Source organism: Protopterus annectens, chromosome 7.part1, assembly GCF_019279795.1.
Source record: "Protopterus annectens isolate FY-2018-M chromosome 7.part1, PAN1.0, whole genome shotgun sequence".
Classification (NCBI taxonomy): domain Eukaryota; kingdom Metazoa; phylum Chordata; order Ceratodontiformes; family Protopteridae; genus Protopterus; species Protopterus annectens.
Window position 1 is genome coordinate 539,567,494 of NC_056740.1, and position 23,636 is coordinate 539,591,129.

A 23,636-nucleotide genomic window follows, 5' to 3' on the forward strand; every position below is an offset into this window, starting at 1 on the left:
CAAAGCTGGTACAAGGCACTACCAATTCTCTGCACTGCCCTTTGGCTTATCTACTGCGCCCAGGGTCTTTACAAAGTGCTTGGCACCAGTAATTGCATTTTGCAGACAAAAAGGAATTCAAATATATCCATACCTGGACGACTGCCTCATTCCAAGCAGAGACAAAGGACATTCTTCTAAAGCATCTGGCATTTGTAAAAAGGTTGCTAATTTCTCTAGGGTACACGGTAAACGAAAAGAAGTTAGAACTGGTGCCCTCACAACAGATTACATTCCTGGGTGCCAGCTTAAATACAACGGCCCAGATGGCTTATCTCACGCCAGACAAACAAGGACAACTGACTCAATATTTTCAGTTACTGGCAAAAAAGTCCCATCTCCCTGCAAGAAAAATTCTGCAGGCCCTGGGATTCATGGCATCCTGCATACTACTAATTCCATATGCCAGACTGTATATGAGGAAATTACAATGGTATCTAAAAAGTGTTTGGACTCAACACTCTCACAGTTTAGAAGCAGTAATACCAATAATTCCCTGCCTACAACAGGAGTTTCGATGGTGGGCACAGGCATGTCACCTCAACAAGAGTCAGCCTTTCACTCTACCCACAGCCAGGCAGACACTAACAACAGATGCTTCGGATTACGCCTGGGGAGCACACATGGCAGGAAAATGTATTAGGGCAAGTGGACCCCACAGACCAAATGCATCTTCACATCAATCAAAAAGAGATGTTGGCTGTTCAAAATGCCCTAACAGCTTTCAAGGACCTTCTGCATCCAGGACAATTATTATTAAAGACAGACAACACCACACTAATGTGGTACATAAACAAGCAAGGGAACACTCATTCTTATCCCGTATGCAGGCAAGCCATGACCTTGTGGAACACAGCTGTAACTTATCAAGTTCATCTGCAAGCACAATTCCTGCCAGGAAGGAAAAATACTCTGGCAGATGATCTAAGCAGAAATATCATGGACCCTCACAAATGGAAATTGAATCCACAAATCTTCAGCATGGTAACACAAAAATGGGGATGCCCAGACATAGATCTTTTTGCCTCCCCACTGAATTGCCAACTACAAAAATTCTGCACAAGGACTTACCACACAAAAGCATGGAAAGTGGATGCTCTCTCGTTCAGCTAGAAAAGCCTAAAAGTTTATGCCTTCCCACCACTGCCTCTCCTTTCAAAGGTACTCCTAAAAGCCAGACAAGAAAAAACACAGATGATCCTGATTGCTCCAGACTGGCCACGCCAGCACTGGTACCCAATCTTAAAGAGCTTAGTTCAAGTCCCACCATGGATTTTGCCTCAAATTTCACACCTTCTGACTCAACAAAACAATCAGATTCTGCACGGTCAGCTCAAAACCCTAAACCTGGCTGCATGGTAGATTCATTAGTCAAACAGACAACATCTCTCTCTAAAGCTGTTAAGGATGTCATTTTGGAGGCCAGGAGGCCTAGCACCAGGAAATCGTACTCAGAAAAATGGAAGAGATTCTGTGCCTGGAACCAGGCTCAAAGCCTTGACCCTCTTGTCCCAAACATTCCTCAGATTTTACAATACTTAACTGAGATGCTGGACAAAGGCCTATCCTTCTCATCAATTAAGATCCATGCCTCTGCCATTTCAGCACATTACAACACGTATTCTCCTTTATTCTCTCATCTGTTGCTAAAGCAGTACCTCAGAGGGGCTAAAAACATAAGACTGCCCCGGAGAGCACCAACACCAACTTGGAACCTCACCTTTGTTTTGGAAAAACTGACCCTGCCACCTTTTGGCCAGCCAATACAGCTGATCTAAAATTTTTATCATGGAAAACAGCTCTGCTCCTGGCAGTAACTTCTGCACGAAGAGTCTCAGAGCTACAAGCATTAATGGCAGTGGAACCTTTTATAATTTTTCATCAGGACAGGGTTTCTTTAAGGACAAACCCTACCTTTATGCCAAAGGTCGTATCTAGTGTGGCTCTTCACCAAACCATCCATTTGCCAACCTTTTATCCAAACCCCCCAGAATAAAGGGGAGAAACTTGTGCACTCTTTGGACATACACAGGCAGCTATGCTTCTGCTTGGTCAAAACAAAAGCTTTCAGGAAAACTGAGCAACTGTTTGTAGCATATGCTGCAGGAGCACAGGGCAAGGCTATCTCAAAACAGACTATCTCCAAATGGATAGGACACTGTATTCGTTACTGCTACACACAGCATGGAAAATCAGTCCCTAATAACATTAGGCCACATGCTACCAGAGCAACAGCCACTTCAACAGCCTTTCTTAGAGGAGTACCAACCAAGGAAATTTTGGAGGCTGCAACTTGAGTTCAGTGCACACCTTTGCCAAGCATTACCACTTGCCTCTTTACTCTAAATCCAGAGCAGGATTTGCCACTGCAGTTCTGCAGGGCCTCATAGCCAATCCTAACTCTTTATAGACCAGCCACCCAACCTTAGCTTTGGGATTCTACCCAAGTGTAATGACTGCAGCAGTGTAACACGATGAACATAGTACAGTTTTGTACCTACCATAAATGTAGATGTTGGAGTGTTCACACTGCTGCAGTCCAGGTTACCCTCCCTCCATCCCCTCTGTCGTAGCTGGACTTATCTATATCTTTCTATCGTATGCAACCTTTGTGGTGTATTTGCTTGTAACTGAAGGTATTGTTTTTATTTTATATATATGTTTTATTAGCAATATGTATTGCCTACCTACTTGGGGGCACCTGACATCTGGGGCAAGAAAAACTGAAGAAAATGGCGTCGGATGCATCTTATATACCCCTGGCACACTGACATCAGGGAAGAAGCGACAGCAACCGATGCCGGACCAAGACTTTAGAACTCTGGCCAACTGCAGGACCGCCTGACGGCAGGATAACCCAAGTGTAATGACTGCAGCAGTGTGAACACTCGAACATCTACATTTATGGTAGGTACAAAACTGTACTTTTCCTCACACAAGGGGTCTTCTCCCTTTGTACATAAGCTGCTTCAGCAATTACTACAACTTAAGGAAATAAACCATGACATTGCACATTGTCTTGGCTAGGAGCTATTTTTTTCTAACACTTGGGCATCACAAAACTGGTGGCATGCTTCTCTCTCTTCCTCCCCTGCAGTAAATCTAAGTTGATATTTGATAGTCTCTCTGAGATGGACAAGAGAATAGTCCTTTATCCTGGAATTGATCCCTTTGATGAGACCTTTTGGTTATTTGGGTCTGCCATAGCTTTGGTCTCTTTCTGCGGCCGTGTTGTACTCTGAAGAGTTCATTTTTCACCTTCAGATAACTGGTCATTTCCTGCAAGAAGGAAGACTTCCATTACAGGTTTCCTTTTGGAGTGGTACTGTCTTTTCTCTCTCATGCAATCGATTGTTTCAGCAAGTTGTACCACAAAGCAGGTTGAGTTCATTAATTTGTTGCATGCTAGCCGAGAAGCTTTTAAACATGTTTTGCAATTGTAGGTCTCTTTTGCAGAGAATGTATAATTTAAAATGTGATACTCCGAGACTGCTCTGGTGGAGAGGGATAAAGCTTTGATTACAGCCCTGTGTCATGTATTTGATTAGCAACTAAGGTGTTTCACAGAGGAGGATGGGAGAGTCATCAGCAATTGGGGTTGCAGTTTGTAGCTGGCAACATACTGCCACAGAGGAATGGTGATGCAAATTTGCAGCCTTGAGGAAGGTGTTAGGCTGACAAAGCCTCTGCCCAGTGGTAGCTTTCAACGTAGGTATGTGGAAGTGTGCATTTGCAAGAGAAAAGCATCATGGGCCTCCCCAGTTATGTGGAGCACACCCCCAACAACCCACCTACACACACACACACACACACACACACACACACACACACACACACACACACACACACACACACACACACGAGGGGTTAGAACATTTTAGAATGCCTTCATTGTTGAGATTACAGGCAAAGGCATAAAGCAACATTATGGCTGCCTGAAAGATGACCCCTTCCAGACAGCTCTTACCTACAAGTCAGGTGAAATTCTCAGGTAAGGGAAATGAGGAGGACATGTCTAGTTGGTAGGCATGGGGGCAAAAAGCATTGAAAAAATGTATTTATGTTAACGCTATATAAAAAAAAAATTAAAAGATAGTATAGTGAGAGGAAAAAAAATGTGATAAATTGTGTTGGTTTGTTTAAAATGGAATAGAAAAAAATGAAATCTGGTACAAAAATGTGCTGTTAAAACAATGCAAAGAAACAGGAAATACTAGTTTATGAACATTAATAAAGGCTAAATAAGGCTAAATATAGCAGAACAAGCTATAACAAATTTTCTTTAATCTTTAACAGTGCTCAGACTTGTCAAATGAAGAGGCAGGTGTGCTGGATAAACTGATTTTGCTGGATGAGGTAAGGGAGGCTTTGTTGCAGCATTAATGTATTGTAATAAGTATTATGATGTACTCATTCCTGTATATCTGGTCACCAGGTAATGTTGTTAATGCATGGTTAGGGTATGGATTATGATGTAATATACTATGACTGCTAGATTATGGTAATGGGAGTTAAGTTTGAGTCATCAATTACTGCATTGTAAGCATAATACATTGTAACTCACCCTGTAACCACGCATTAATGATATTGTGTAACACAGTGTTTTGGGTACGATAAAACATTTGAGTACATTTGTTTAGCTTCAGCTAAATGATATAATCAAGAACATAAGATGTTAAGTTGTCTCTCTCGCCTTCATTCTTGCTGGTTGGGTTCGGAGCCGATCCTCTGCTCCGACTCGGCCATCTACTAAAGCTTGAGAGCTATTTACTGGCTCGAGGCCTCCCCATATCCCACAATGCATGGCGCTAGGTACCCAGATCTCGTTTGCCCCTTCAGCTACGAGGTTGTGTTTTTACTGGCTCAGGTCGTATTAATCTTTTTTGGTCTTATTAGCTTAAAATCTACCTTTGTATTTTTCTTATATATAGATAGTCTTTTCCTTTTAGTATAATTAGATTGTGTATCCCCTAGTTTGTCCCACTCAGGAAACTCATTTTTTGTTAGAGTTTCTCCCCCACCCCCTTGTTTCTTCTCTTTAGTGGCTAACCCCACCTTTTTTGTACCTAATAGGAGTAGTGTTTAGCCTTGTAATATTTGTATATATATTTATTAGTGGATAGTTTTTGTTGTTATTAAGTGTGGTGTGATAGTTTTTGTTGTTATTATTGTTAGTTTAACTAGTGCGGGTGTGTGACTGTTCATGTGTGCCTTGTTTAAGCACTAGTTTAATATTCTCTCTTTGGTATCCCCTTGCCAGTATGTCCAAGGATACCAAAGTTTCAGGCTTCAAGAAGTGTGACTCGTGCTATCAGAAGATGTATCTGAAGGACGGTCACACTTCTTGTGTTTATTGCGTGTGTTCCCTACACCTGCAGGACTCCTGCTCGGTCGGTCACGCCTTCAGCCCAAGAGTCCTGCAGGAGCGTAGGAACAAGCTTATTTTGAGAGGCTTACTTAAGCCAGAGGTATCCCCGGCGAAGCCTCAGTCGGGGAAATCCTTAAAGCCCGCCAAGCCGTCGGCTCCCAGTTCGGAGCTGTCGCCGGGCGGAGCATCTGCCTCCTCTTTGGTTCCGGCTGGAACCGACATCTCTGGACCTCAGTCGGCTCCAGCTTTAGTGTCGGAACCGTCTTTGGGCCAAAAACATTCTAGCTTCCCTTCCCTAGTATCGGTTCGCTGGGCTCCGAGGTCACCATTGCTTCAGTCTGAACGAAGCCATAGGTCCCACTCCTCTCGGTCCTCCAGGCTATCCAATCATGACTTGGAGAGGGTGGTCAGTAGACTCCTTAAATCGCAGGCCCTGGCCAAAATGTTAACCAGCCCTTCTCAACAGGCTGTGGCTGTCCCTGTGTCTTCAGCAGTTCCTCCTCCGACTCCCCCTTTGTGTTCAGAGCCGGAGCTGGATGGGGCTCGAATCTTGGAAACGGAGCCGATACCACACCTTTCGGCTCCTTCGTCGGCTCCGATCTCTTCATTGGTTCCTTCCTTGGAGGGATCTGGGCGCCGGGACTCCCTCGTCAGCTCCAAAGGGGTGAGTGGCATCGGACCCTTGTCCGACCCTGTCCACCCTCTCGGGGCTTCGGCGCAGGTGAGCTCGGCTCCGACATCGGCCTCGGAGCCGTCCCTCTCGGTGCCAGGAGGGGTTCACATCTCTTTGGAGTGGGGACCTTTTGCTCTGCCTGATAGGGGCGCCTTCGAGGTCATGAGAAGCGTGCTGACTCCTGAGTTGGCTCCTCGATCGGCCCCATTGGCTCCTCCCCCCATGGTGCCTGCATCGGACTCTGCCCACCCTTCTGACCCCAAGCGTGGAGAACAGACGCTCCAGGTCGCCCCATTGGGCATATCTTCCTCTTCCGAGGCCTCCCCTGATCATTCAGAGGAGCCCTCTCAGAAGAGAAAATGTAAGAGGAAACATTTCGACTCCCCCGAGTCAGTCACGTCTGATACCGACTTGGAGGATTTGGAAGGGTCCCCAAGATCCCCCTCTGAGGATGTCTCTTTTTCAGACATCCTAGAGATCCTTAAGCAGAGGGGGAACTGGACTGCCCTTAACCATTCCAAGGACGAGTCGGTATACCTGGACGCATTTGTTTCTCGCCCTTCCACCTCCTGGGTGTCTCCACCCTTCGACCCGCTGATGGAAGTAATGGCTCGAAGGGCGTGGTCAGCCCCGGACACAGTGGAACCAACTCCCCGCAGGCCCACTAAGTTCATTACAGCCCCACCCAACAAACAATTTTTGACAAAAGGTGTCCCCGTTGATGCCATGGTGGCTGCAGCAGCCACGAAGAGGGAGTTGGTTGACCCTTCAGTGCCGGTCCATCCACCTAATAAACAGTCTAGGACAATGGACAGGTACGGGAAGCAGATGTTTTCCTCAGCGACTTTTTCCATGCGGTCGCTGAATTATCTGTGCCACTTCACCCGCCTTCAAAGGGATCTTCTCAAGGAACTGGGTGATACCCTTCAGGATCCATCAGCTGCGGGAGCTCAAGATAAGATTAACTCCCAGCTGGCGACCCTTAACTCAATCGTCAACTCCTCCATGCGGCTCATTTCTTATGCAGCCGATGGGGCGAGTAGGGCCGCAGGTACAGGCGTGGCTTTGAGAAGACATGCCTGGATGCGGTTATGTAACTTTGCTGACCCCTTTAAGGCGTCCTTCACCAATACCCCCTTCGATGGTTCGGCTCTGTTTGGACCACAGGTGAAGGATACCCTTACCAGGTGTGAGCAGGAAGGCAAGACTGTCTCTGCCGTGGGAGTCCGTTTTTCTACTCCCTCTAGACCATACCCTAAAGGTCAGAAGAGTGGGAAAATGTGGATGTTCTTCATCTCACATTGCTGCAGTCCTTACTTATGGGTAGTCCGCTGTCCTCGGTCGGCCCGAATACCAAAGTATTAGGCTGACGTCGGTCATGGGCGCCTAGATCTGACATCAGAGCGTCAGGGTATAAAGGCGCATGACCAACGTCATATCCTCAGTCTTTTTTGCCGCATGGTCCGATGCAGAAGCAGCGTTGCAAGTGCCGTTCGGCGTTCTGAAATTTTCGTTTCGGAGTTTCAGACCGATACCAAGTTGGGCTAAGTACCCGTTGGGAATATTTTGTTTTTCTTGCCTCAGTTGCTTACGGATGTCAGAAAAAGTGAATAATTGTATTTCTTGTGGGAAACAGATACGCATAGGGATTACCACTCGCTTTGTATTCCTTGTTTGGGACCGGAACACGGCGTAGTCGGGTGTCGTTTTGTGCTAGGTTTAATAAGCGCACTATAAAAGCGGAGGTTAGATTGCGCTAGGTTAGTCTTTGGCAAGAGGTGTAATTATAATATGCCGTCGGATGTTCCGGCGCCTGCTTCTACTAAGAAGCGCAAAGACAAATCTTTAAAGCCTAGGCAGGATGATTCGTCCGTTTTGGACGCCGGACCTTTAGAAGCTACAGCTGAACAGGTGGATCCGGCTGAAGTTTCTGTTGAGTCCCAGGGGGAAACTTTGATTTTACAGGATGTGGCCTCTCAGGAGGCAGGTCAGGCTGAAGGGGCCTCGCAGGTTACTATTCTCCCTTCTATGCCTAAGGTGGTTAGGCCTTCTGCTACTGTTTCTAAGGCTCCTTCTAAGGGCAGGCCTGTCTTGCCTTCCTCTGGTGTCAGTTCTGGTTCTTCAGGGTCTGTGCCTAAAAGCACATGCTTAAAATGGCAGAGGATTTGATTACTTTAATTAGAGGTTCTATGCCCCCTCCTGATAAAAGGCCCAGGATGGAGCCAGAGTTGGAAAGTTTGGAGCAGGCCTCAGATGATTCAGAGTCTTCTGCTGAAGACATTCAAGATTTCCTCCTTATTCTGATTCTGATGCAGAGGATTCCACTCCTCCTGCTTCTCCTCCAGAGGATTTTTCATTTTCAGAAACTCTGCATTCCATGAGGGAGCATTTTCAGTGGGAGGGACAGGATTACTCTGATTCACGGAAGAGACTTAGGCAGTTCTTGTTTTACCACAGCATAGACCCTTAGCTATACCTCCGGTATTTGATGTTGTTTCTGTTGTTTTTTCTGGACCTTCCCTTAATCCAGATTCTGTGCCTCCTGCCCCAGTTAAACCAGACAGGTATTACAGGGTGCCTGAGGCTCATAAATATCTGTATAAGAGTCCTAGGGCGGACCCAGAAACTATTAGTCAGGGGCCTAAGGGTGTTAGAGCCTCTGTTGTTAAGAATCCGGTTCCTCTGGATAAGGAAGCTAGAGCTTTGGATAGATGGGGTAAGAAGGTGTATACCTCTTCTACTTTAGCAATGAGAGCTTTGAACTGCCAGTTTCATATGTTGAAGTATCAGAATTTCCTCCTTTCTCAGCTAAGGTCTAAAGTGGATGCTTTGGCAGAGGGCATAGAGTGTAAAGAATTGCAGGATTTAGTGCATGTTTCTGAACAGGTGGGTAAGCACTCTTTGCAATGTGGTTTTGATGCCTTACAGGCTTCTTCTAGGGTGGCTGCCACTGGTTCAGTTATTCGTAGGCACGCCTGGCTTAAGGATCAGAATTTGTCTGAGCATGTTAAGTCTAGAATTCTGGATGCCCCTTTACAGTCTGAAGTTTTGTTTGGTCCTCCTGTGGAGTCTTGTCTTAAAGAAAATGGAAGACAAGGCTAAGTCTATGCAGACTGTTAAAGATTTTTTGCAGGTACAACCTCCAAAGTTTAGTAGAAATTGGCCTACTAAGGGGTGGACGTACCCTTCTTCTGATTCTCAGTCTAGGGGTAGATCTAGGCATGGTAGGGGCAGAGCTCAGAGTACTTTCAGGCCGAGACAGTGGAGTTCGCCTGCTCAATCTGCTGGTGAGGGCAGGGGCCAGTCCTTTCGTAAACAGGCCCAATGACCTACATTTTCAGCTGCCAGATTCTTCTTGCCTGGCAGCTCCTTTGGGAGGAAAGTTGGCTCTTTTCAAGCAAAATTTGGCATTTAGTCACCCAGGACAAATGGGTATTGGACATTATAAACCGAGGTTACAAGTTCTATTTCCATACCATGCCTCCTTTCAAAGGCATGCCAGACGTCCCTCCTCGGCAAAGGATAGAGACTCGCAGACAAATTTCTTTACTTCTTCAAATAGGAGCTATACAGCCAGTTCCTCTGTCAGAAGTGGGCCTAGGATTTTATTCCCGCCTGTTTTTAGTTCCAAAGAAAGGGAACACGTGGAGACCAATTTTGGATTTATCTATCCTCAACACTTACCTGGACATTCCAAAGTTCAAGATGCTGACTTTACAACAACTTTTACCTCTGTTGGGAAAAGATCACTGGATGGTTACTCTGGATCTTAAAGAGGCTTACCTTCATGTTCCTATCAGGCCCAGTTGCAGGAGGTACCTGCGTTTTCGGGCTGGAAATTTACATTATCAGTTCTCTGCATTGCCCTTTGGCTTATCTACTGCCCAGAGTGTTCACAAAGGTTCTGGCTCCAGTGATAGCATTTTTCAGACTAAGAGGAATACAGATTTATCCTTATTTGGACGATTGCCTGATTATTGCACAAGAAAAGGACGAACTTCTTCATCATCTACAGTATGTGATGGCAGTGTTAAGATGCCTAGGGTATTCTGTGAACGAAACAAAGTCCAGTCTAGTACCCTCTCAGGACATGTGCTTTCTGGGTGTGAGACTGAATACAGCTTCCCAGATGGCCTTTTTGACCCCGGACAAACAAAGAAGCCTTTCTCTTTATTTCCATCAAATGTCTCTACGGTCCAGGCTGACTGCAAGGACAGTCCTTCAAGCCTTGGGGTTCATGGCATCTTGTATTCTGGTGCTTCCCAATGCCAAATTGCATATGAGGAAGCTTCAATGGTATCTCAAAAATGTATGGACACAGCACTGCCAAGATCTAGACACTGTCATTCAGATAATACCTTGCTTTCAGAAGGAGTTTTTGTGGTGGGCTCAGGAATGTCACCTAAACAAGGGACTCTCTGTGACCCGGCCAGAGGCGAGTCAGATTCTAACGACAGATGCCTCGGACAAGGCTTGGGGAGCACACCTCAATGGAAAATGGGTGCAAAACACATGGCCTGTCAAAACTCCAACATTTGCATATCAACTTGAAGGAAATGTTAGCAGTCCAGTTTGCATTGATGGCTTTCAAAGATTTACTTCACCCAGGGCAGGTGTTGATTCAAACAGACAACACTACTGTCATGTGGTACATCAACAAGCAGGGGAACCCATTCTTACCCTCTTTGCAGGCAAGCGATGATTCTGTGGGAAACTGCTCTCAATCTACACCTCAATCTTCAGGCAAGGTTTCTACCAGGAGCACAGAACTCCTTAGCAGATGTATTGAGCAGACAAATAGTGGATCCTCACGAGTGGAAATTGGATCCTCATGTATTTCAACAGTTGACAGTGTTATGGGGAACTCCAGACATAGATCTGTTCGCTTCTCCACTAAATTACCAGTTGCCAAAGTTTTGCACAAAAATGTTTCATCACACAGCTTGGAAGGTGGACGCTCTATCATTCAGTTGGAACAATCTGCATGTATATGCCTTTCCACCTCTGCCTCTTCTTCCCAAGGTACTCTTGAAGGCCAGACAAGACAAGCCAACCATGATTTTGATAGCACCGGATTGGCCTCGACAACACTGGTACCCACTACTGAGGAGCTTAGTACGAGAACCTCCAAGGCCTCTGCCTTTGATTCCGCACCTTTTGTCACAAGAGGACAGTCACTTCCTCAATGTCAAGATTCAGTCTCTACATCTAACAGCCTGGCATATTCTGTTTTAGACTCTGGAGGGTCTCAGCTTCCACAACAAGTTTTGAATGTTATTTTGGAGGCCAGGAGGCCTAGTACCAGGAAAGTTTACGCTGATAAATGGAGGAGATTTTTTATTTGGAGCAAAGGAAAGGACTTTGATGTCTCCAAACCTGATTTAAGTGTTGCTCTTCAATATCTTACTGAGTTATTGGACAAGGGTTTGTCTTTCTCCTCAATAAAGGTCCATGCTGCAGCCATTTCTGCTCACTATGATTGTGACCCTCCTTTATTTTCTCATCCTTGGTTTAAGCAATTTCTTAGAGGGGCAAAGAATATAAGACCCCCACGTAGAGCTCCTACTCCTGCTTGGGATCTCAATTTTGTGTTGGAAAAACTTACTCTACAACCTTTTGAGCCTGCAGCTACTGCCGAGTTTTTGTCATGGAAAACTGCTTTTTTGTTGGCCATTACCTCTGCAAGAAGGGTTTCTGCATTACAGGCCCTCATGGCAGTGGAGCCTTTCCTGATTTTTCATAAAGATAGGGTATCTTTGCGTACTAATCCTTCCTTTATGCCTAAGGTGGTTTCTAGTGTGGCCTTAAATCAAACTATTCATTTGCCTACTTTTTATGCAAACCCCCAAAATAAAGGGGAGAAAATTTTGCATACTTTGGATATTCACAGGCAGTTGCGTTATTATTTGAGCAGAACCAAGGAGTTCAGACAGTCTCAGCAATTGTTTGTTTCTTTTGCTTTGGGTTCACAGGGTAAACCTGTTTCAAAACAAACTATTTCTAAATGGATTGGGTTTTGTATTTCTTTCTGTTATTCCCATCATGGTAAGGAGATTCCTGCTGGAATCAGGCCTCATTCCACTAGGGCTACTGCTACTTCTACGGCCTTTCTAAGGGGTAGCTACAAAAGACATTTTGGAGGCAGCTACTTGGAGTTCAGTGCATACCTTTTCTAAACATTACCACCTTCCTCTTTATTCTAAGTCTAGGGATTGATTTGCCACTGCAATTTTACAGGGCATTTTAGCGGCCCCTAATGCTTTATGATTTTTACCATCCTCCCTTTCCCGTTGCTTTGGGATTCTACCCATAAGTAAGGACTGCAGCAATGTGAGATGAAGAACATAGTACAGTTTTGTACCTACCATAAATGTAGATGTTCGAAGATCCACATTGCTGCAGTCCAATTTACCCTCCCTCCTTCCCCACTGTAGTTAGACTTGGTGCTATGCTTTAGGTGATGGTTGTTGTTGGGCATGTTTTTGGGAGGTATACTGTTTTTGGCTGTGGCCTTTCTGGTTTGGCCTTCTGACATCTGGGGCAAGAAAAGACTGAGGATATGACGTTGGTCATGCGCCTTTATACCCTGACGCTCTGATGTCAGATCTAGGCGCCCATGACCGACGTCAGCCTAATACTTTGGTATTCGGGCCGACCGAGGACAGCGGACTACCCATAAGTAAGGACTGCAGCAATGTGGATCTTCGAACATCTACATTTATGGTAGGTACAAAACTGTACTTTTTTGGAAACCCCAGGGAGTCGTGCCTGACACACATGGTGAGTTTCCCTCCAGGGGCAGGTGAGGGAACAATAATAGACACCTCCCGAGGGGCAGAGGGGTCCGCAAAATCAGGGTAGCAGAGAATCTTTCTCTGACAAACCCTTTCAGCACCCCTGAGGGGCTGCCCGACTGTCCACCTTCGGAGGCAGTCGGGGGAAGATTGTCACTGTACCCAGAAGCCTGGCAACTCTTCACACAAGACAAATGGGTACGGTCTATCTTATCTGAGGGTTACAAAATCCCCTTTGTCCACACCCCTGTACAAACAACCAAGTCCCTTCCAGATGTTCCACCCGGTCTAAGGGAACAAGCAGTGCCAGAAATTTCAAAACTGCTAGAAAAACGGGCCATCCAGCCAGTCCCAGCAGATCAGCAAGGGTCCGGAATTTACTCCAAGTTCTTTATGGTACCAAAAAAGACAGGGGACTGGAGACCCATTTTGGATCTCAGCAGGTTAAACAAATCTATTCAAAGAACGAAGTTCCGGATGGTCACGCTTCAGTCCATTCTACCCTTTTAGGGTCAGGACAATTGGATGTGCTCCATAGACCTTCGGGATGCGTACTACCATATCAAAATGGACAGGTGCTCCAGAAGATTTCTCCGCTTCCAGCTGGGAGCCAGTCACTATCAATTCAGAGCCCTGCCCTTTGGTCTCACCACAGCCCCCAGGGTGTTCACCAAATGCATGGCAGTGGTTACAGCTCACCTGAGACGGCGAGGATTCCAGGTGTTTCCATATCTAGACGACTGGCTCCTTACTGCTTCCACCAGGCATCAGCTACTGTGAGCCAGGGATTATACCATCCAAACTTGCTCCGAGCTAGGTATCTCAATAAATTTCGAAAAGTCTGCATTGTCGTCTTGTCAGTCTATAACCTTTATAGGCGCAAGATTAAATACAAAAGATCTGTCTGCAAAACTTCCTCTAGACAGTGTGTCAGACATTCACCAACATGTGCAGGTCTTACTACAGTGCAAAAGGATTCAGGCCAGATTTGTACTAATAACATTGGGTCTCATGGCAGCAGCAATCATACTAGTTCCCCTGGCTCGTTTTCACATGCAGATTCTTCAGTGGATGCTTTTTACCCAGTGGTCTTTTCAACAACTTCCGATGTCTCACAAGATAATAATCACTCAATCATGCAAAGACCACCTGGCGTGGTGGGTGGTTTCCCCTCTAGTACTCCAGGGCAGACCGTTTGTTCTTCCTCCTCCTGTTACCACGGTGACCACGGATGCCTCCCTGATCAGGTGGGGGGGCATTTTCAGGGCAGGACTGTCCAGGGCACTTGGCAACCTCTAGAGTACCACCTGCACATAAACGTCTTGGAGATGAGAGCGGTGCTTTTAGTGTTGCAAGCTCTTCAGGACTCTCTATCAACCAGGACTATTGCAATTCAAACAGACAATATGTCTGTAGTGTGGTACATCAACAAGCAGGGCGGAACCAAGTCCTATCCCTTATGTCGAGAAGCACTCAGACTCTGGCAGTGAGCGATCTCCTCTCAACAGTTTCTGATAGCAACCCACATCCCCGGGAAGTCCAACGTCATAGCGGACAGGCTAAGCAGAGCTTTTCTCATGCCTCACGAGTGGTCTCTCAATCAGTTAGTAGCGGACAAAGTTTTCCGCAGATGGGGTCAACCTTGCTGTGACCTTTTCGCAACTCCTCTCAACAGCAAGTGCGACGATTTCTTCACTCTCTTCCCCCTTCCTGGACACTCCCCCAGAGATGCTCTAGTTCACGATTGGCCCCGGGGCCTTCTCTATGCATTCCCACCCTTTCCCCTAATTCCCAAACTAATTCAGAAGGTAACCGCATTGGGATCCAGGATGATCCTCATTGCCCCTTACTGGCCTCGACAAATTTGGTTCCCATTCCTGCATCGTCACCTACTGGAGCAGCCTTGGAATTTGGACCCAGTGCCAGACCTCTTGGTCCATCAGTCGGGTGGGCTGCACCAATCCCTTCAGTCTCTCAACCTCACAGCTTGGTTGCTCCACTTCCAACCTTAGCCAGGCTTCCACATATTTCTCAGCCAGTGCGTGAAATCATCCTTTCTTCGCACAAATCTACCACCAGGAAGACTTATGCTAGTAAGTGGAAACGTTTCTCTTTCTGGGCAGAGGCTAGGAATATAGACTCCTTTACAGCCCCTGTCCATCACGTTCTAGATTTTTTAGCAGAACTCTTTCAAGCTGTTTCCTCATCTGCCACCATTGGGGTCCAATTAGCTGCTATCGCAAATTTCCACGCTGGCCTGTCAGAAACCAGCATCATGTCCCACAAACTTTGCAAGGCCTTTCTTAAAGGGACTATTTTGCTTAGGCCCCCGGTCAGAGATCCCCCACCTCCGTGGGACTTAAACTTGATATTAGTTTCCTTGATTCTCCCCCCTTTTGAACCTGCGGCTTCCTGTTCCTTAAAATTGCTCTCCTGGAAGACTCTCTCTTTTTAGTAGCCATCACCTCAGCTAGGAGAGTTTTGGAACTTCAAGCCCTCTGTATTCGTCCTCCTTACCTTGTGTTTCGTAAGGATAGAGTTTCACTCAGGACTAATCCTTCGTTTCTGCCCAAGATACCTTCCGAAACAAACCTGAATCAGGCTATTGATCTACCTGTCTTTTTTCTTAACTATTCGAACAAAGCTGAACAAAAGATGTTAAGTTGTCAATCTCACCTTCATTCTTGCTGGATGGGTTCGGAGCCGATCCTCGGCTCCGACTCGGCACTTGCTAAGCTCAAGATTCACTTCCACCAGCTCGAGGCAGCCCCATATCCCATGATGCAAGGCGGAGATTACCCAGATCTCATTTGCCGCTTCGCTCATGAGGTAACTTTTTACCAGCTCCTGGTAAGTGAATTTTTCAATCTATATTTTGGAGACTTTAGTCCACCCCATAACTTTATTTTTATATTTATATTACTTTGATAACTTCCCGATTCACTTAGCCCTATTCCAGTTAGTGTCCGTTCCCTTTATTTTTTTGTTTTTGCTAGTCGGGCCTTAGGTCCTTACCTCTCCTATATTTTTCCTGTCAGGGTTTGTTTGTGTGTTTGTGTGTTTTTTCCCTGTACTTGGTTTTGTTAATTTACTTTAATTTAGTGTAATTTTTGGACTGACTGTGTTGTGTGTGTGTATTAGGGACTCAGTCATGTCCAAAGAAGCTAGGGTCTCAGGCTTCAAGAAGTGTGACTCGTGCTGTCAGAAGATGTCTCTGACAGACGGTCAAACTTCTTGTATTTATTGCCTGGGACCTCTACACCTGCAGGACTCCTGTGCCATTTGTCACTCCTTCAGCCAGAGAGTCCTGCAGGAACGTAGAAATAAACTTATTCTCAGGGGCTTATTAAAGCCTGAGAGCTCCCCGGCTAAGTCCGGCTCGAGGAAGCCCTCAAAGTCTCCCAAGGCCCAGGCTTCAGTTTCCAAGCCTTCAGCCTTGGCTCCGACTCCATCGGAGTTGAGATCGGCTCCGGCTGGAGCCGATCCTTCCTTCTCTGAAGGTTCGGTATCGGCGTCGATACTCTGGCTTCCATGCCTGTGTCGGCTCCGGCTGGAGCCGACACATCTCTGACCCAGCTCGGAGCCGACAAGTTATCGGCTCCAACTGGAACCGAAGGTTCTTCGGCTCCGATGGCTCCGTCGAGAAAGAGATCCAGATCTCCGTCGCTGGAGTCTATTCATTCGGCTCCGGCCTCTCCCTTACTTTCGCAGCGGAACCATCGGAGCCGATCCTCAAGGTCTTCCAGACTCTCAGACCATGACTTGGAGAGAGTGGTGAGTAGACTGCTGAAATCACAGGCACTGGCCCAGATGCTTCATAGCCCGTCTCAGCAGACGACCGCTATTTCACACCCTCCAGAAATTCCTCCTTCGACTCTCCTTCAGAGCTCGGAGCCGGAGCTTATTGGAGCTGTGACTGTTGGTGCTTCGGAGCCGATACCACTCCTTTCGGCTCCGTCGTCTTCAACTCCTATCTCCTCCTTGAGACCGTCCTTGGAGGGATCCGGTCGTCGGGCTTCCCTTGTCGGTTCCGAGGGGGCAAGTGGCATCGGACCCTTGTCCGACCCAGTTCTCCCCCTCGGAGCTTCGGCTTTGGTGAGCTCAGCACCGACATCTGCTTCGGAGCCTTCCCTTTCGGTGGGGCCGGGGATTCCTGTTTCCTCAGAGCGGGAGCTCTCGGTCCTCCCTGGGAGGGGAGCCTTCGAGGTGATGAGGAGTGTACTAGCCCCCGAGCTGAGTCAACAGTCGGTCCCTTTAGCTCCTCCCTCTTCAGTGCCTGTAGATATCTCTTCCCACTCTCTTGCTCTCCCGGACCCCGAGATCCATCGCCCCAGGTTTCCCCATTGGGAATACCCTCCTCTTCCGAGGTTTCTCCTGATCCTTCAGGGGAACCCCCGCATAAGAGGATTTGCAAGAGGAAGCATTTAGACTCCCCTGAGTCTACATCAGATACTGACTTAGACGAGTCGGAGGGGTCCCCAATATCCCCCTCTGAGGATGTCTCCTTTTCAGACATTCTTGAACTCGTGAAACAGAGGAGGAACTGGCCCTCCATTAACCCCTCCGAGGATGAGTCGGTATACCTGGAGGCTTTTGGATCTCGACCCACCACCTCCTGGGTTTCTCCGCCTTTCGACCCCCTCATGGACGTGATAGCTCGAAAGGCATGGGCATCTCCTGATTCCGTGGAACCAGTCCCCAGGAGGCCTTCTAAATTTATCACGGCCCCCACTGAAAAACAGTTTCTCACCAAAGGTGTCCCGGTTGATGCCATGGTGGTGGCGGCCGCCACCAAAAAGGAACTTGCAGATCCTTCCGTACCGGTCCATCCTCCTAATGAGTCTAGGACCATGGACAGGTATGGTAAGCGGATGTTTTCCTCAGCGACCTTTGCTATGCGTTCGCTGAATTATCTATGTCACTTCACCCGACTTCAAAGAGATATCCTCAAGGAATTGGGTGAGGTGGTACAGGATCCGTCAGCTGCTGGGGCTCAAGAGAAGATTGCCTCTCAGCTGGGAATCCTAAATTCCATAACTAACTCCTCCATGCGGCTCATTTCTTATGCAGCTGATGGAGCGAGTAGAGCTGCAGGCACAGGAGTGGCTCTCAGACGTCAATCCTGGATGCGTCTTTGCAATTTTGCAGACCCCTTTAAGGCGTCCTTCACAAACTCTTCCTTCGATGGGACAACTTTGTTTGGACCTCAGGTGAAGGACACTTTGACCAGGTGTGAGCAAGACGGCAAGACTCTTTCTGCCGTAGGAGTCCGTTTCTCCACCCCTTCAAGGCCTTACCCCAAAGGTCAGAAGGGAGGGAAAATGTGGTTCCGAAAATCTCAAGGAGTCACGCCTGACGCACGTGGTCAGTTTACCCCCAGAGGCAGAGGGGGTAATAACAACAGACGCCGCCCTAGGGGCAGAGGGGGTCCGCAGAACCAGGGCAGCAGAGAGCCTCTCTCTGACAAGCCCTTCCAGCATCCCTGAGGTGTTGCCCGACTGCCCACCCTTGGAGGCAGTCGGGGGGAGATTGTCACTGTACCCAGAAGCCTGGCTTTCCCTTTCTCAAGACAAATGGGTACAGTCGATCATATCCGAGAGTTACAAAATACCTTTCGAGAAAAGCCCCTTCCCTTAAAAAAGGATCCCTTCCAGACGTTCCACCCGGTCTAAGGGAAATTGCAAAGCTAGAGGTTTCAAAACTTCTAGAGAAAAGGGCCATCCAGCCAGTTCCAACAGGCCATTTAGAATCCGGAATCTACTCAAGGTTCTTTTTGGTCCCCAAAAAGACTGGAGACCAATATTAGACCTCAGCAGACTAAACAAGTCTGTCAAAAAGACGAGTTTTCGGATGGTCACACTTCAATCGATTTTGCCCTTTCTGGACAAAGACAACTGGATGTGCTCTATAGACCTTCAGGATGCGTACTATCACATAAAATCCACAGACGCTCCAGAAGGTTTCTCCGCTCGGCTGGGGACCAGTCATTTTCAATTCAGAGCCCTGCCCTTTGGTCTCACCACAGCCCCCAGAGTGTTCACCAAATGCATGGCAGTGGTCACGGCTCACCTGAGACGTCAGGGATTCCAGGTGTTTCCGTCTGACGACTGGCTCCTCACAGCCACCACCAGGCATCAACTTCTCCAGGCCAGGGATTACACTCTACATCTCTGCAGCCAGTTAGGGATTTCTGTCAACTTCGAAAAGTCTTACTTATCGCCTTGCCAATCTATTACCTTTATAGGCGCAGATCTAGACACTACTCGGATGTCAGCAAATCTAACAAATCAAAGAATCCTGGATATCCAAAATCATGTTTGGATCATCCTACTCAGCAAAAAGGTACAAGCCAGGTTGGTCCTGAAAGCGTTAGGCCTAATGGCAGCTGCCATCACACTTCTTCCTCTGGCCCGTTTTTACATGCGTCTCCTACAGTGGATGTTGTTTACCCAATGGTCCTTCCAGCAGTTGCCCATGCGTCACAAGATCCTTGTCACACAGATCTGCAAGAGTCACCTATCCAGGTGGATTTCTTCCCCTGTAATCCATCAGGGCAGACTATTTGTCCCCCCGGCCCCGGTAGCCACGGTCACTTCGGATGCCTCCCTGATCGGGTGGGGGGGCATTATCAGGGCAGGATGGTCCATGGCACGTGGCAACCGTTCGAATACCACCTGCATATAAATGTCCTAGAGATGAGAGCAGTGCTTTTAACGTTGCAAGCCCTCAACGACTTTCTTCCTTTAGGAACTATCGCAGTTCACACGGACAACATGTCCATAGTATGGTATATCAACAAACAGGGCGGGACCAAGTCCTATCCTCTGTGTCGAGAAGCTCTCAGACTTTGGCAATGGGCGATCTCCTCTCAGCGGTTTCTGATAGCAACGCATATCCCCGGGAAAACCAACATCATAGCGGACAGGTTGAGCAGAGCTATACTCATGCCTCACGAGTGGTCTCTCAAACAAGCTATAGCGGAAGAGATTTTTCAGAAGTGGGGCACTCCTTGCTGCGACCTTTTTGCTACACCCCAAAACAGCAAATGCCCAGACTTCTTCTCTCTCTTTCCACTTCCAGGCCATCCCCCCAGCGACGCTCTAACCCAGGATTGGCCCCGGGGACTTCTTTATGCTTTTCCCCCCTTTCCGTTGATTCCTCAAGTGCTTCAGAAAGCTACCGACTTGAGAGCCAAGCTGATTCTCATTGCTCCTTACTGGCCTCGACAAATTTGGTTCCCGTTCCTTCATCGACATCTCTTAGTGCAGCCTTGGCATCTGGACCCAGTTCCAGATCTTCTGACCCACCAGTCGGGTCAACTGCACCGGTCCATTCGTTCCCTCAACCTCACTGCTTGGTTGCTCCACTTCCTTCCTTAGCCAGGCTTCCTATGATATCTAATCCCTTTAGGGATATCATAGTAGCTTCTCTAAAGTCCTCTACCAGAAGGATTTACTCTAGCAAATGGCAACGTTTTTCCTTTTGGGCAAGGTCTAAGAACATAGATCCCTTTACTGCCCCTATTCAGTCAGTTTTGGACTTCCTAGCTGAAATTTTTCACTCTGGTTCTTCTTCTTCCACAGTTAAAGTCCAGCTGGCAGCAATCTCGAATTTTCATGTTGGTTTTGCAGACCAGAACATTATGTCTCACAAATTTTGCAAAGCCTTTCTCAGAGGGATCTTCCTACTTAAACCCCTGGTTAGAGATCCTCCACCGCAGTGGGATCTAAATTTAGTGCTGGCATCCTTAATACTTCCCCCTTTTGAACCGGCTGCTACATGTTCGTTAAAATTTCTCTCTTGGAAGACACTCTTTCTAGTCGCTATTACTTCGGCTAGAAGGGTGTCTGAACTTCATGCTCTCTGTGTTCGTCCCCCTTACTTGGTCTTCCACAAGGATAGAGTGTCTTTGAGAACTAATCCGTCCTTTTTGCCCAAGGTTGTTTCTAAGACAAATTTAAACCAATCTATTGATCTTCCAGTATTTTTTCCCAATTATTCTGACAGGGCGGAACAAAAATTGCATTGCCTAGATGTTCATCGCCAACTCAGATATTAATTGGACAGAACAAAGCAATCTAGAAAGTCTGATCAGCTTTTTCTTTCTTACGCTGAAAATAAGAAAGGTCTCCCAGTTTCTAAGGTGACCTTATCCAGATGGCTGTCTTCCACTATTTCTTATATTTATCAGCTTAGGGGCAAACAGCTGATCTCAATACCAAAAGCACATTCTACCAGAGGCCTAGCCACATCTACAGCCTTTCAGGCTAGACTACCCTTAGACACTATTTGTGCAGCAGCCACTTGGGCCACTCCTCATACCTTCGTCTCACATTGCAAATTGGATTTGGCCTCCAGGGACAGGGCGAGTTTTGGTTCCACAGTTCTCAAGAGTCTGTTCCATTGAGCCACCCAGGATAGAGGTGCTAGGGAAGCGGTCCCATCCAGCAAGAATGAAGGCAAGATTGACAACTTAACATTTAGAAGTTATGTACCTACCATAACGTTCCATGTTAGTTATCTTCTCTCACCTTCTTTCTTGCGTCCCTCCCTCCTGTCCCCCTAGCCTGGACAGACCTTGAACTATCCTTTTCTCTGGGAGATTTCTCCCTTGGACACCAGTTAGCTCTGCACTTAGTTACCTGGGTTCCCCTTACAGTTTTTTCTCAGGTTAGTTGTTCTTCTTCCCTTGGGGAAGATAGTAGGTATATTTTTCCTCTAGCTACCAAACGAGATCTGGGTAATCTCCGCCTTGCATCATGGGATATGGGGCTGCCTCGAGCTGGTGGAAGTGAATCTTGAGCTTAGCAAGTGCCGAGTCGGAGCCGAGGATTGGCTCCGAACCCATCCAGCAAGAAAGAAGGCGAGAGAAGACAACTAACATGGAACGTTATGGTAGGTACATAACTTCTAATTACACCAATTGGACGTTCATAGGCAATTACGTTTTTATTTGGATAGGACCAAGCAAACAAGGAAATCAGACCAACTCTTCCTGTCCTTTGCTGAGGGCAAACCGGGCCTGCCAGTTTCTAAAGTAACCTTATCCAGGTGGTTGTCCTCTATTATTACTTTGATTTATCAGCTGAAACATAAAGAACTCCCTACTAAACCCAAAGGTCATTCCACCAGAGCGTTAGCTACTTCGGTAGCTTTTCAAGCAAGACTACCTATGGAATCTATTTGTGCCGCAGCCACATGGGCCACTCCTCATACTTTCATTTCACATTATAAGTTGGATATGGCCTCTAGAAGTAGAGCTGCTTTTGGTTCCACTGTGCTCAAGAGTCTGTTCCGATGAGCCACCCAGGACTAAGGTGCTAGGGACTCTGTCCCAACCAGCAAGAATGAAGGTGAGAGAGACAACTTAACATTAAGAAGTTATGTACCTACCATAACATTCCATGTTAGTTGTCTTCTCGTCTTCTTTCTTGCGTCCCACCCTCCATCCCCCTAGCCTGGACAGACCGAGAAGAGTCCCTTTTTGAGGCCTTCTTCCTCTGGCTGAGTCTTATCTTGGTTACGTCCTCCTCTGTCTTAGTACTGTAGGAAAACCTTGTAGTATGGACAGGTGTCCTTGTATTTTCTATGATGTTAGCTGTGCCAAACGAGATCTGGGTATCTAGTGCCAAGCATTGTGGGATATGGGGAGGCCTCGAGCCAGTAAATAGCTCTCGAGCTTTAGTAGATGGCTGAGTCGGAGCCGAGGATTGGCTCCGAACCCAACCAGCAAGAAAGAAGGCGAGAAGAAAACTAACATGTAACGTTATGGTAGGTACATAACTTTTTATTACATTTGAATGAAATAAAGTTTTGACAGTGCATATGCTTCAAAGAATAATAGTTTTGTGTTTATGATTTTAATAATTGATGATGTGGGCATTGATTTATCAAGGCTTTCCTTTATATGTGTGTTAGGAAAGGTGAGTATTTACCTTACTGTGGTGGTTGGGTGGACATCATGCAGCTGGCTGTCCAGTTCTGATTTAATTTGAGTTGTGATAATTCTGGTAGTAGAAAATTATTTAGTATTATTTTAATTTATTTAATTATTATTATTATTCAAAATATAAGACTTGTCTGGGTTTACACTTATACTTTTTATATGCATATTATACTGATAGAGCCAGCAGTCACTGAGAGACAAAGGATGTGTTCATATATGTGTGTACTGGGTGACTGAAAGCTAAAAGTCGAAGTCAAAAGTAATTTTATTGTCACTCATCCATATTCAAGTTACAGCTGAACAAAATTTCATTCCTCCAAGCTCATGCACAAAAAAAAGAACACAACATGTAAACAAGACGCAACACATTACATATATACAGCAACAGTGAAAAACAGCCACCCGATGACTAGAAGCTTTAAAAACCAAGCACAATTCATGGAATACTTCAGTCACCCTCTACACCACTGCTATTTCCCATGAATCACAAGCAATATTTAAGTCCCAGTCCTTTCTCTATGACTGTCCTCTTGACAACACAGACCTTACAACTGCCGCTGCCTGCAGGCATGAACGGCCACACCATCACCAGCAATATCCAAGCCAAAGTCCTTCCTTCCGACCACAGTCCTCGCACCCGCCGCTGCCTGTAGGCCCAAATGGCCACACCACCACCAGCAACATCCAAACCATAGTCCTTCTTGCCGACACCTGCAACCCTCACAAACCATCATCCTCACTGTCACTATTTCCATTAATCCATCACCATCCGCTGCATCTCAAGGTCAATCCATTTAACATAAACCTCAATGAAAT

General features: G+C 46.8%; 1 protein-coding gene across 5 annotated transcripts in view; it reads left to right on the forward strand.

Moving 5' to 3' along the window:
- ZNF280D (zinc finger protein 280D) overlaps positions 1 to 23,636 on the forward strand; it is a 3,097,091-nt gene that overhangs the window by 2,982,038 nt on the left and 91,417 nt on the right. For all 5 annotated transcript variants that reach the window (XM_044078966.1, XM_044078968.1, XM_044078970.1 and 2 more), the window contains one exon: positions 4,336 to 4,395. In XM_044078966.1, coding sequence (XP_043934901.1) covers positions 4,336 to 4,395 — 60 coding nt within the window. The remainder of the gene's footprint in view (positions 1 to 4,335; positions 4,396 to 23,636) is intronic.